Source organism: Eimeria acervulina, genomic scaffold (genome assembly GCF_000499425.1).
Source record: "Eimeria acervulina Houghton genomic scaffold, Eah_scaff4, whole genome shotgun sequence".
NCBI classification, from domain to species: domain Eukaryota; phylum Apicomplexa; class Conoidasida; order Eucoccidiorida; family Eimeriidae; genus Eimeria; species Eimeria acervulina.
Window position 1 is genome coordinate 158,493 of NW_013549835.1, and position 15,000 is coordinate 173,492.

Here is a 15,000-nt window from a genome sequence, read left to right on the forward strand (position 1 = left end):
ATATATATATATATATATATATATATATATATATATATATATATCGCAGAGATGCAGCAGCAGCAGTAGCAGCAGCAAGAAACCTATTAATGGCGTTCACCTGGGGTGTATAGGGAAGGAGCCGTAATTCGATCGTCTAAACAGGCGAAATGCAACTCGGAAATATTTGCAAATGTTGCATCGGCTGGCTGCCCCCAGATGGCTCGAACGTCTGAAGCAGTGAGTCCTCCCTCTGCAGATTTGTCTTGGTGTATCTTCACCTTGCTGGGGTTGCTGAAGGTGTTTTCATTCATAGAAAAGCTTCTATTGCAGCTTTTGACAGAGAAATACAACACACAATAGACGCCTACCACATCGGCACCACTTCCGCCAGTTTCTGCTCCGCCTCTGTTAGCCCTGCATGCACATCATCGCTTCCCTTCAGAGGTGGAGATATGCAGGTTCTTTGAATGCCTGAGGCCCCTACCTTGATTGCAGTTGCAAATGGCTCGGTAGCTCTTGCCGTTAACCTTCAGAGTGCCTTGAATAAAGGGCTCCCCTCTTTGTATTCCGCTGTTGTCGTCGTTAGAACAGAAACAACAGCGACAAAGAAAACTGAAGAAAAAACAAAGCAAAACATTAGAGAGATAATTCATTCTTTTTTATCAAATGCTGCTGCTTTTTTAAAACGAATGGCCTCAAGCAATTGACAGATCAAACCTCTTTCCAGTTTGAATTCAACTATTTCAGAAACTCAGTTCAGGCATCTGCACATACACCCCAGAAGCCTCCGAAACTTTTCAGGTTTCTACCCTTCTTGTGTGTTGAATACTTCATTAAAATGAGCCTTTGGTGGTGCGATTAATAGCAATTTATGTTTATTACACTTGTATTAATTCAATGCAACAAAGAAAACAGCAGAAAATGCAATTATTATACAATTCAGCAATGCCGTTGGGTTGTTCAGCTCTGCAATCAGCTTCAAATGCTTCCCTGCTGATCTTATTCAATTCAAATTCTTTTTTACACTCTTTTCCTTATAGCCAATAAAAGAAACCCAGGCGATCTTCACAGTCTACTGGCATACGCATAAGGGCTCCTCTCCTCTATACATACATATTCACATATATATGCATGCATTTCCCTAACAAACAACTAAATGTATATTCTCTAGCAAGTAATTAAACTGTTTACTAAAGAATTTCCTTAATAAACAACTAAATATATATTGACTAACAAAAAACTAAAAGGTTTATTAATGAACCTACTTAATAAACAGCAGAGTATATATTCTCTAGCAAGTAAATAAACTGTTTAGTAATGAGTGAAATGCATAATAATGCTAAAGTCTATAAAGTTATATAAATGCTTTAGAAAGGAAAGACAACCTGCGGAAGGGTTTGATGTTGAAAAGGAGAGGAGAAGTGCGCAGAGGAAATTGTTTAAGAATTTGTTGATAAGAAGAGACGCCTAGAGTGAAGGCATTCTTTAAGAAACAAAACAAAACAAAAACAATAATAATGAATATAATAATAATAATAATGAATATTATTTTTATTATTAATATTCATACACAAATACAAATGGGGAGCTGCAGCTTTCTATAAGGGTGAAAGAAGCTAAAAATCTTCTTATTAAAATCACCCTCAATGCTGCACTGCTGCATTTAACCCAGCAACTGCCGGAGTATAGCAGGCGGCAGCGGGCATATGAAACAACTAATACTAATAATAATAATATAATATAATATAATAGATATATAATATAATATTCATAATAATAATAATAATAGTGATAATAATATAGACAAAAACAATATAACAGGTATAATGATAGCAATATCATTATCATACAAACATAAAGCATCTGTTGTTTTAGAAGAAAGAAGAAACAAGTATCGGCGGAGATGCATGCATATGCTGCATCTTTTATTATTTATTATAGACATATTCAACTAAGACAGAAAGCAGCATTATAACTACTCTCTTCAAACAGAAAAAACACAATAAACAAAAGCAAACAAAGAAAGCAAAACAACTAACTAATAACAACACCTTTAAAACAAAAAAAAACAAAATCAAAACAAACAACGCAAAAACAACTAACTAATAACAACACCTTTAAAACAAAAAAAAAACAATAAACAAAAACAAATCAAGACAACTAACTAATAACAGCACCTTTAAAACAAAAAATAAACAAAATTAAAAGCAAACAATTCAAGACAACTAACTAATAACAACACCTTTAAAACAAAAAAAAACAATAAACAAACTTAAAGCAAACATCGCAGAACAACTAACTGATAACAACACCTTTAAAACAAAAAAAAACAAACAAAATCAAAACAAACGACGCAGAACAAATAAACAACAAACACCAGCAAGCAGCAAAATAACAACAGCATCCCTTTAAAAAGAATAAACTATAAAATAAAAATAAACAATTAAAACAAACAACTGCGACAATAAGCACCAAACACCGAAAACAAATAAATAACAACAAACAAAACACGGAAAACAAACAAAATAAACAGCAGCGAACAAACATCAAAAAAAAACAACAAACACCGACGTCATTACTTCAAACAAAACAAACAAAACAAAACCACTTGGCTTCACTAAGAACAACAGCACAACTTCTTAAATGGTTAAAAGAAAGAAGAAAAGAAAAGACGTAGAGAATATAAAAAGAAATGTAATTGCATGCACCGCGCAAAGAAGAAGAAAAAACAAACAAAACTTCAAACTCAGCGCCGTAACAACAACAATGCAATGCGAGCTGCTGCTAACAGAACAACATATATATAAACATAATCAATATATAATATATATAATATATAATATATATTATATATATTATATATTATATATATTATATGTATTATATATATTATATATTGATATATATAATATAGATAATATATTAAATATATAATATATATTTTATATTTATATATATAAAGACGTAAGCAGCTGCCAGTAGAGGAGATTGAAGTTGTTGTCTTTAAAAGACAACGCCGAGACATCTTCTTCCTTCTTCTTTTTTCTTTCTTTCTCCTCCTCTCCACGACTATCATCTCCACCCCAAACCGCTGCGTGCGTCCACTTCGCCGTACTGCATGCATGCAAATGCATGCAAATGCAAATGCATGCAAATGCATGCATGCAAATGCATGCATGCAAATGCATGCATGCAAATGCAAATGCAAATGCATGCAAATGCATGCATGCATGCATGCAAATGCAAATGCATGGGGCGAATGATATGAATCAGAGCCAAGTGGCTTCTCCCTGCATCTCCACGAGACGTCTTAAAATAGGGTTTGTCTTGAGAGCGGGTCTCGGTAAGGCAGCAACAGTGTGCGTACACCGCATGCATACGATAGGGCTTCCTTCTGAATTGCTGCATGCCAATGATGCTTCTTTAGAAGAAGCATTATTAAGAATTGCTTCTGATGATGTCATTCTGTTTATCTTTGTGCTGCACTCAGCCTCAGCCGAAGCGCCTTCACATTCATTCAGCTCTTTCTTGATGTTAGTGCTGCTGTTGATATTCTTGTTGATGTTCTTTGTCTTGTCGGGAGCAGCAGCTGCTGCAGCAGCTCCTGCTGCTGCTGCTGCTGCTGCTGTTGGTGCTGCTGCTGCTGCTGCTGCTGCTGCTTCATCTCCCTCCTCCTCGTCTGCGGGGCCCCCAGATGAATTACTTGATGGGGTGTCTTTGAGCAGCAGAATCTGCTGCTGCTGCAGGTTTTGCTGCTGCTGCATTTTTTGTTGGTGCTTATTCTGCTGCTGCTTCAAGCATGCAAGAGCTGCTGCTAAGCAATAAGCAGCAGCAAACTCAGGAAAGGAGAATGATACACGATGTCCAACCAACTCTAACAACGCTACTTCTAATGCAGCTAATTCTCGCGGAGGAACCCCACCAACTAAAGCCCAGAGAGCTAAAGGGGTATGTGTGTCTCTTACAACCTTTGAGACAAGAACAAGTGCTGCTAGCAGCAAACGATGTGCATTACGCTTCGACAGTACTAGCTGCTGCTGCCGCTGCTGCAGGTGTGTCAGCAGCAGCAATGCCATCAGCATCTCATGCTCTGTTGCTGAAGCTAAATGCTGCAAACGCGTCACATACTGCCCCAGAGATAAAGGAGGCTCCGTGCTGCTGTTAAACAGACGCAGCTGCTGCTGGATACGAGCGCAACCTGCACACTTCCCCGCTGCTGTTGCTGTTGCTGTTGCTGCTGCTGCTGCTGCTGCTGCTGCCGTCGGGAAGCTCTCAGCACCACAATCACCAGAAGAACGCGCGGAACAGCTTCTACTCAACCCTTCCCCCCCAGAAGCTTCATCTGCTGCTGCTGCAGCAGCAGCACCTCCCGCTGCTGCAGAAGCAGCAGCTCCATCTGCTGCAGCAGTTCCATTATCTGTTGCAGAAGCAGCGGTTTCATTATCTGCTGCAGAAGCAGCTGCAGCATCATCGGCTACCGCAGCAGCAGCATCATCAGCTACAGCAGCAGCAGTACCTGCTGCAGCAGCAGCGGCATCATCAGCTACAGCAGCAGCATCACCAGCTACAGCAGCAGCATCATCAGCTACAGCAGCAGCATCATCAGCTACAGCAGCAGCAATATCAGCTGCTGCAGCAGCAGAAGCATTTGCTGCATCAGCCCCGAAAGCGGCTGCAGCTGGCTTTGCAGCTGCTACCCCTTCCGCAGATGATGAAGCACTCTGCTGCTCTCTAGACACCCTCTTGAGGGTCTTAGATAGGGCCTTTGCGTCTTTGTCAGAGGCCTGCTGCTGCTGGTCTTGCTGCTGCTGCTGTTGCTGGTCTTGCTGCTGCTGCTGTTGCTGGTCTTGCTGCTGCTGCTGTTGCTGGTCTTGCTGTTGCTGCTGTTGCTGGTCTTGCTGCTGCTGTTGCTGGTCTTGCTGCTGCTGCTGCTGCTGTTGCTGGTGCTGTTGCTGCTGCTGTTGCTGGTGCTGCTGCTGTTGCTGGTGCTGTTGCTGTTGCTGGTGCTGCTGCAGGTGCTGCGACTTCGTCTGCATTGCTTGCTGCCGCTGCTGCCTCTCTAGAAACCTCTTTGCTGCTGCTCTCTTGTGTCTACAGAGCGGTGCTCCGCAGCAGCTGTAGCTGGAAGCAGCAACAGCGAGGCTTGGCTGCGCTTGTGTCCCTGGCCATGAGCGGCGCTTCATCTTCCTCAGAGACTCCAGCATGCTGCTGCTGCTGCTGCTGCAGCTAATGCTGGTGATAGAGGTGCATCTGTTGTTGTGCTTCTGGCTCAGGGCAGCAGCTGCTGCTGCATGACGCGTAAATACGCCCGACGCACCATAACGCTGCTGCTGCGGTTGCTGCTGTTGCGACCTGCTGCGGTTGCTGCTGCTGCCACTGCTGCCACTGCTGCTGCAGCTGCTGCAGCAGCTGGCCGCCCCCGCAGCCACCACTTCTGCTGCTGTTGCTTCAGCTGTCTCTTCGAGTAGGCGCGAGCAGAGACTCCCATCACCAAGTAGGCTAGCTAGGGGAGAGGGTTGCTGCAGCACAGCATCAGCAAGTGCAGCAGCAGCATGCCGCTGCAGCGGCAGCAGCGCTAGCAGCACTGAATCATGCAGCAGCAAAGAGAAGCGGGCAGGGTTTTCACTGTAAAGGTGAGACAGAGCTGCGCCTATCCGTAAAGGCGAGCTAAATGCGCAGCACGCGCATAACCTGCCACTGCTGCTGCTGCTGCTGCTGCTGCTGCTGTTGCTGCTGCTCTTGCTGCTGCTGCTGCCAGTGTTGGTGCTGCTGCTGCTCTTGCTGCCGCTGCCAGTGTTGGTGGTGGTGCTGCTGCTGCTTTTGCTGCTGCCGCTGCCAGTGTTGGTGCTGCTGCTGCTGCTGCTGCTTTTGCTGCTGCTGCTGCCAGTGTTGGTGCTACTGCTGCTGCTGCTGCATGTGCGGGAGTTATCCTTGCTGCCCCGCACACAGGCTGCCTTTGTATTTCCCTCTTCTTCCTCCTGCTGCTGCTGTTGCTGCTGCTGCTGCTGCTGTTGCTGCTGCTGCTGCTGCTGCTGCTGGATGCAAGGGCAATGTGTGCAGTCGCACTCCTCCGCTCTAACCTGCGTTGCAATTTGCTGCAGCTGCTGGTATAGCTGCAGCACGCGGAGATGAACACGCTGCAGCGAAGCCCCTTCGCTTTCATCTTCTGCTGCTGCTCCTGCTGCTTCTGCTCTCTCTGATGTCCTCCCTAGCGGCATATCTGCTGTTGCTGTGTTGCAGCGGGGCCTCCTCAAGGCTGCCTCCTGCTGCGCCTCCAGCAGCAAGTGCTGCTGCTGATTTAATTCTAAGCTGCGCGTGCACATTGAAAGACGGTGTTTATTTCTGCTGCTGCAGGCAGCTGTTGTAGAAGCTGCTGCTGCTGCTGCTGCCGCTGCCGCTGCGCTGGTATCTCCGCTGCAGCAGCAACTGCTGCTGCTGCTGCTGCTGCTGCTGCTGCTGCTGCTGCTGCTGCTGCTGCTGCTGCTGCTCTCCACAACCAGCTCCATGTAGCGGACTGCCTCTCTAATCCACGGCCCCTCATCAACAGCTTCTTGTTTGTCTTCTCCTCTGCTGCGCCTCCAGAAGGGGCATGCGCAGTGGGTTGCTGCTGCTGCAGCAGCAGCAGCAGCAGCTGCTGCTGCTGCTGCATCTTTGTTGTCTAAGGAATGCTTGTGGGGCGGGGGGCAGCTCGCCCCCCCTAAGCAAGAATCATCGCTGCTGCTGCTGCTGCTGCTGCTGTTCCTCCACTCATCACTAGAACGGCATCTACCAAATACTAGCACTGGCGTTGTTTCTTCTTGTACATCGACAAAAGTGCTGTTGTAGCTGCTCTCCTCTTCAGCATTTTCCTCATCCTCCTGCTGCTGCTGCTGCTGCTGCACTTGCTGCTGCTGCTGCTGCTGATCTTGCTGCTGCTGCTGCTGCTGCTGATGCTGCTGATGCAGCTCGGTCAGGGAGGATGTGCTGTCGGGAGAGGAGGAAGCGCTGCTCTCAGGACTGCTGAGGCGCCATCGCTGCTGCTGCTGCTGCTGCTGCTGCTGCTGCGGTGCTGTGTCTTCTTCGATCTGGAATAGAGACGGCCCCGCTGCGCATAGTGATAAGTGTGGCGATAAAGAAGCTTCAAGGGAGTCGCTGCAGCTACTCTCCCTGTGCTGATGCGGCACGCTGTTGCCTTGCTGCTGCTGCCGCCGCCGCTGCTGGTGGTGCGGCTGAAGACGCTGCTGCTGCTGCTGCTGCTGCTGCAGCTGATGCTGCTGCTGTCGCAGCTGCTGTTGTTGCGGCTGATGATGCCGCTTATGCCGCTGCTGCTGATGTCGGTGTTGCTGCTGCGGCAGCTGACGGTGTTGTTGCTGCAGCAGTTGAAAGTTCTGCTGCTGCTGCAGTTGCTGCTGCTGCTGCTGCAGTTGCTGCTGCTGCTGCTGCTGCTGAGATTGCTGCTGTGGCTGCGAAGATGAATATATAGGAGTGTCTGGGGGAGTATGTCGCTGTCTCATTTTGCGGTAAGAAGAAATAATTGCTGCTGTTGCTGCTGCGCTGCCCTGCCGGTCGTGCAGCTGCTGCTCGCTCTCTCTAGGAGCCCTTCTACTTCAAAAAAAGAAGAGGGGGAGCAAACAGAGAATATGCACAGAATATTAAGGCCGGCAAAATAAATAAATTTGCCGCAAGCGGCGGCTTAAGAAGTAGGTAGAGTGTTTATAGGACCCATGAGGACGGCTCTCCTCTGTGATAGAGATAATATATATATATAATATATATATATAGCTGTAAAGAGGAGAGAATGAAAAGAAAGATAAAGATAAAAAGAAGAAAAAAAGAAAGAAAAAGAAAAAGAAAAAGAAAAAAAGAAAAATAATACAACGGCAAAAGAGTGTAAAGACTGCAGCAAGATATCTACAGCAACACACACAAGCAGCAGCAGCTGCTGCTGGGATTAATTTAATACAAATTATTTATTATGTGGGTTTTATAGATTAACCCTAACAAATATAACTCCTTTTAAAATATATATGAATTATTCATTATGCTCAACTTGCTGTAAACAGCCTGAAGGGCAACGAGCAGCAGACGCAGCAGCTTAACATAAGCTGCGAGCTGTACGTACACCTGAGATTATTAATAAGACTGTAGGGTAGAAACCCCTAGAAGAATAAAACATTTTTGCTGCTTTTCCTACTCTTATTAACTCAATATCCTTACGCCTTGCTGCTCCTGCTGCTCCTGCTCCCGCTGCAGAACCGCCTTACCCCTCAGCAGCAACAACAGCCAACAGGGGAGCGCTCCCTAGAACAGCAGCAGCAGCAGCAGCAGCAGCAGCAGCACTGCATGTGTGGGGTCTCTGTTAAGACAGAAGAAGCACCTCTTTTATTGTATTTTTTACATTTATCTTCTTATTCTTATTAATAACTTTGTTTTTCTATGCAGTTCTTCACAATATCTATACAACTCCTCCTACCTATATGTATACACCCAATCAACAAGCGCATAGAACAACAGATCAGCTGTACGTACACTCCCTCACTCTCGGGTTTAGGGTTTAGGGTTCGGGGTTTAGGGTTTGTTTAATACTGCTCAATTCTCATATTTTGTTTGCAATATCTTTTATTTTTTAAAGTTGCTGCGGCTCCCTGCTATTTTCTTACTTTTAAACAGCCCTTTACTATGTAAATGCTGTGTATATACACCGCGAGTATAGCTAGATCTTCATCGATATTAATTAATGTTATACTATATGCTTGTACTTATACAAGTATATATATATAGATAGACAGAAACAGCTCACTAGACCTATAACAGCTGTCTATACGCTTACACCGTATATTATAGAGGGCTTCTCTATGCTTCCTTGTGGGGTTCAAGTGCAGCAGCTGCTGCAGCAGTACGAGCTGCTATGCATAATAATAATAAAGCTGCTGTCTTATGTCCTTATTATCTACAGCCCTTTAAATGACTCTATAGACGGCCTCTAGATAATTAAGAGAAGTTCAGATGTCTTAAGGAGTGCTACTTACTTAACTTTTTTAACTCTAAAACACTATAACAATATTTCTGTAAGATTATCTTATATATATTACTTATATGAAATAAATACTTTATTAATCATAATGATAGTAATAAATTACTTCATTATTATTAGCATGTATTTATCTATTTATTTATTTATATTAAACAATAAATATTTTATTTAATAGAAATAAAATATATTATATAATCTTATATTATTTTATTATTTAGCCTGAGACTCTCCTTAGCTAAGATCGATGAATCTCCCCAAACAAACCATCACTTCATCGCTCTGTGGGGCAGCTGAAAGGAACCAACCCCACACCTTAAAGGCCTTACGAATAACCCTGCATATATATATATATATATATACATATATATATATATATATACACCTATATATATGCAGATGCATATCGATATACATATATATATATGCGTACTTGTATATACATATGTATATATATGCATATATATATGTATAAGTACATGTATATGTACATGTATATATATATATATATATTATATATATAAGCCTGAGTACTATTGAAGGCACTTATCTGTGACATCTTTTCCAGGACTGCAGTCTTCTCTTTCTTTTTCTTTTTCTTTTTTTTTTCTTCTTCTTCTTCACTGTGGAGATTGACGCGGTTATGCCTACGAGGGAGCAGCAACGAAGTGCTGTGCTCTTCTTTAAGTTAGAAGGACGGCAGTATTATATGCATTTAATTGAAAAAGAAATACCCTTACAGCAGCAAATATTACATGAAGAATATCTACGCCTTTATAGGCCATCTAGAGATGATAGACGAGGTAATGTGGGGAAAGTGATGAAGTTCTTTGCTCTTCTTTAGCTGCTTGTTTCTATTTTAAAGAGATAAGGCTGCTATTGGTTTATTTGTTATTACAAGAAGATGCACAACAATGGCAGCCACAAATATAGAGGGCATCACTTCTACGAATTATACCTGGTGTATGAAGGTCTTCTGAGATGCGCTGCGGTGTACGTTTACCCCCAGTTTCACGAATGAGTAGGTGAGGATACAGCTGAAGACTGTCTCTTCATTAGACATTCATTTAAGGAGACTGTCTCTTAAGGAGACTCTCTCTCTATTAGACAGCCTTAAGGAGACAGTCTCTTAGGGAGGCAATCTCTCAAGAAGATTGCCTCTTAAAGAGCCTGTCTCTTAAGGAGACAATCTCTTAAGAATAATGTCTCTCTATTAGACAGTCTCTTAAGGAGACAGTTCTCCATTAGAGAGTCTTCTAGGTAGACAGTCTTTTAAGGAGACTGTTTACTAAGGAGATAGCCGCTCTATTAGACAGTCTCTTAAGCAGACAGCCTCTTAAGGAAACAGCCTCTTAAGGAGACAGTCTCTTAAGGAGACCGTCTCCAGTCTCTCAAGGAGACAGCCTCTTAAGGAGACAGCCTCTTAACGAGACAGCCTCTTAAGGAGACAGTCTCTCAATGAGCGTAAGAAGCTGCTCTCTTAAGTGGACAGTGTCTCAAGTAGCCTCATAAGGAGAGAGTCTCTAAAGGAACCTATCTCTTAAGGAGAAAGCCTCTCTATCAGACAGTCTCTTGAGACAGCCTCTTGAGTATACAATCGTTAGAGAAGTCTCTTGGTAGGGCGCTATACTGATAATATATTACGGAGGAGTTGCTAGTGCTACTTAAAATAGTAAGAGAAGTGAAAGGCGTGAAGGCTGAGCTTGGCTGCCATTGTCTAGGTCTCTGCGAGAATGCTTTGCCGATGGTAGACGAGACACCTGAACTAACGAAGAGATGAAGTTAATATATGCATGCATAATTCAGAAGCAAGACCTATATCTATACCCTTGATAAAAGAATGTTATATTGAAGGGATACACCTCGAGATAATCCTTACATACCGTACGTAAATCAGTCCCTGCTAAGTGTAAACAAGAGAATAAACGCCTATATGCAGGGAAGCAAATAATCAGATGTACACCTTACAATGCATACAATATCATTTATACCTTCTACGGTGATAGGAATAAAATCAAAGGCTCGAAGCAGTGCAGAGACACTGCAGCAAACGACAAAGAAACGATGAGTATACACCAGAGACCTGTTTATTAGGTATATGTTAACACCTGAAGAACAGCAATAGCGAGAGCAGCTGAAGAAACAGAAGAAATTATCCTCAGATATATACATCAGAATATCAGCGGGCTGCACTCCTGCTGGGTGCTTCAACCATTAGTAGAGGTACAGACAACCGCAGCATCTTTTAGAAGAAATAGAAAGACAAGCTGAAGAACTGCTACGCTAAGGCAAAGCTTTACCCCCAACTAGGGCGTATGTAGCCATCTAATGCTGGTAAAGTAAAGAAGGGGGAGATGAAGCACAAGAGTATGCTTCAAGCCCTTCAACAAAATACTGCTTGCAGTGTTCAGCAGCTTGCATATCAGTAGACGTCTCTGAAGCATTTCTTTACGTTCATTTTGTCCAGAGACAAAAGACTGCATTCCATCCCCGCATTTGCAAACTTAAAGTGTTTGTTCTTCAGGATACACCTGATAGTTGCATCTGCTGAAGTGCAACGGTAAGCCAATTAGTAGTTTTTAAGTGTATCTACAGACTCCTAAGGGGGCATTTACTTCGCTGCTCAAATGGTTTACCTTTCCCTAACGCATCTAATGCACAGTTTAAAAGAAAAGAAAGAAAGAACGGTCATAAATATTCAACTGTACCAACAGTGCAGCTAACCTAAACAGAAGCTCTTACGCACTCTGCTAACTCTTTAAATGTTGATGTTGTTTACTCCTTTCTGCAGCTTTGCTTCACTGCCATGACTCCCCTTTCCTTTCTAATAGACCTTTATCTTCTTCTTTATATACTCGAGCTGCTGCTGCTGCTGTTGCTATACTCTGAAAACAGATACAGGTTAAGCACTGCAGCATAGAAGAAATCTCGTGTCGCACCTATTTGTGTTGGGTGTGCAGTCCTTTGAGCCGCAGCATTGTATATTTAATAATATATATTTATTTATATTTATGTATTTTATTTATTGTTTAATTTAAAATAATATGTTTCATCTCTCATCAATGCAATATCATACTGTGTGTGGGGTAAAACAGTTGAACAAACAACTGAGGTTGCTATATTATATAAATATAAATAATATTAAATATATTATATATATACAATATAAATAATATAATTTTAATCAAATAAATTATGCGAATAAAATAAATAAAATAAAGATAATTACTATGTATTGTATGCATCCGTGTATGCATTTGCTTGGCTGCTACTGCCCCTAGTAAGCAGCCCTACAATGTTATACTGAAGCACCCAACTATATATATATGTATATATATATATATATATATATGTATATATATTGTTATAAGTAGAGGTAATTATTATGAATATACAAATGAAATTAACAAGAAAATAATCTAAAGATAACCCAATAACAAAGAAATGTGTATATAGATATGCCCTCAATATATACGCAGCACCTTCAACATATACCCCTTAAAATAACAATAAAACCTCAAGGAATATTCTTTTATTCTTCTCTCGATCTAATACTTTTAAAGAAAGTGCAATAATAACAATAAACCCCTTTCTGATTTCTTCCACACACAGCCTTACTTATGTAGGCCCTATGTACCTACTGAGCACTTGTGAATTAATTGCATTATTTTCTATCTCATAGGGTTTAATTGATATATAATAATAATATATTTCTGCTTTCTTTGCTTTATATACCCTTACAACCTCCGCACTTCATAAGAAGCCAGTAGGCGTGCTCGCTCCTCTGTGCGAAACAAAAGTAGATAAATAAACAAATAAGTGAAGGTTTGTTTGATTCTTATATGCTTCAATTAATTCTATTTTGTCGTTTACTAAGTCATAAGTACCCATAAAAGGGCTCAACTGCACGCAGCCTACGCCAACAATCTCGACCCAAAACACTTCTTTAGCATAAGATATAAAAAACAACAATATAAAAAAGCATTAACACTTTCATATATATATATATCATATATATAGTACATATATATATATATATATCATATATATCAGCCCCAGCATCCACCATCCATAATATTCAAAATTTAAAGCAGGCAGTGCGTTGTTGTGCAATATTTTTCACACTGTATACTGAGAAAATTCATTAAAGTGGCTTTATTCCCTTCTCTGTGCGGAATATACTTATAATGCAGACATGGACACTTCAATATATATATATATATATAATATATAAATATATAGGTATATATATTATATATATATTGAAGTGTACTTATAAAGCAGACATGAACACTTCAATACACATATAATATATACACCTATATATATATATATATATACATATATATGCTCGCACCCAAAGGCAAGCTTATCTGTATGCTGCGATTCCCTTACCATTTCATTTGCTGCAGAAAGTTGGAAATGTATGAAGAAAGCACCGGAGTAGCGATCAAGGAACAAAGACAAACGATATTTGTTGTTCTGTACACAATAAAGAAAGTACCCGAGTATACGTAAAGCCTCATCGAGAAGTTGGGTGTACACCCAAAGAGTGTAGGCCAATGCCTTAAACAGTGAACAAACAGCAAAGGGCCCTACTTAACGCATGCAACCGTATTGACTGCATGCGCCCGTGAGCAGTAAAGTAAGAGCTGAAGTGGTAGGCAAGGGACAGCGATCGCATTAAACTTCATTTTATTAAATCTATTCGCGAGCTGTAAGAAGTGCTGAAGAGGGTATGCAATTAAAATGGCTGCATGCGTTAAGGAGGGGGATTTGTTGTTTGTTCTCTGTTTGGGGCTTTGGCCAACACTCTTTCGGTGTACACCAAAAGTGCTGATGAAGCCTTATACAAATATTATATTTCTTAAACAGTTCAGGGAATCGCAAATGCTGCCTCGAAGTCTCCCCACAAAAAGAGCAGCAGCAGCAACATTGCTGAAGGAGCAACTGAAGGATACTGATTTATCTTTCAAGCATCTTTATAGAGAAGCCTATTCCATAGAAAAAGATAATATTAGTTAAATCAACAGACAGCCGACCTACTTTGTGGGTTTCTGAGGATCGCTTACCCGAAGAAATTAGGAGCATTTCTATGCACCTCCTTCACTTCTTAAGATTGATAGCGTGGATATGTACACCGCATATTAAATTATTAAATTTAGCCCACCTACAAGATCAGCAGCAACAACAACACGTAACAGAGCAGCAGCAGCTGTCTGTACGCAGATGCTCTGCTATTTTACGTGTATAGAGGGGAGTAGAGCTGTTTATTTACTTGCTTTGTTCACCTAACTATTTTCTCGCACTGATCTCCTCTCTTCCTCTTCCCGATGGCTTCTTCGATTTTGTTGCTGTCTGCAACTTCATTCATATTCTCTCTACTGTGAGGGTGGCTGCCCCCCTATCTCCACCATTCACTGATGGTTTATACTGTCTGTACTTCACCTCCATATAATGTTGAAGTGAAACTCCGTAATTAAAGGCAGCTCCCAACATTAGAGTACAAGATGCAGAGAACCTTAGAGAGGCTCTGTGTGGACCACTGGTCACACCACTACGTGAGAATGCTGCAGAGGCATCAGGCTCTGCAGCAGCATCAGCAACAAGAAATAAAACGGCTGCTGATGCTGTTCGCAATTCAGATGCATACATTGCTTGGAGGCCAGCACAAGAAGGCGAGTGTTGTTTGTGAAGCGAGCAGAGGCAGCAGAGTGGATATGCTCTCTGAAGTTGGTATATGTTTGTTTATCTTTGCTTACAGGCTGGCTAGTGAGAGCGAAGAAAGTATTTAACAGGCCCTTTCAGAGTAAACGCATGCATCCATCAGAATGGGGCTTGCAGATGCCTTCATGCGAAGCCGCCCTGCAGCAGGCAGGAGCTGCAGCAAGAAGTGCTGCAACTGTCCTCAGTGGCTGCCTCCACCCCTATATATATCATTCCTATATATACTCAGGCCTAAATGCTGCTGTGGGTAGAGTGGTTACAGTTTGTAGGGTAGATAAGTT

At 42.1% G+C, this 15,000-nt stretch overlaps 1 protein-coding gene across 1 annotated transcript; it reads right to left on the minus strand.

The window, feature by feature from the left end:
• Positions 1–3,251: 3,251 nt before the first annotated feature.
• EAH_00001370 (hypothetical protein, conserved) lies at positions 3,252–7,475 on the minus strand (the record flags this gene model as incomplete). The annotated part of the gene is made up of 1 exon (XM_013395632.1): positions 3,252–7,475. The coding sequence occupies one exon, from the start codon at positions 7,473–7,475 to the stop codon at positions 3,252–3,254; it is 4,224 nt and encodes a 1,407-aa protein (XP_013251086.1).
• Positions 7,476–15,000: the final 7,525 nt, after the last annotated feature.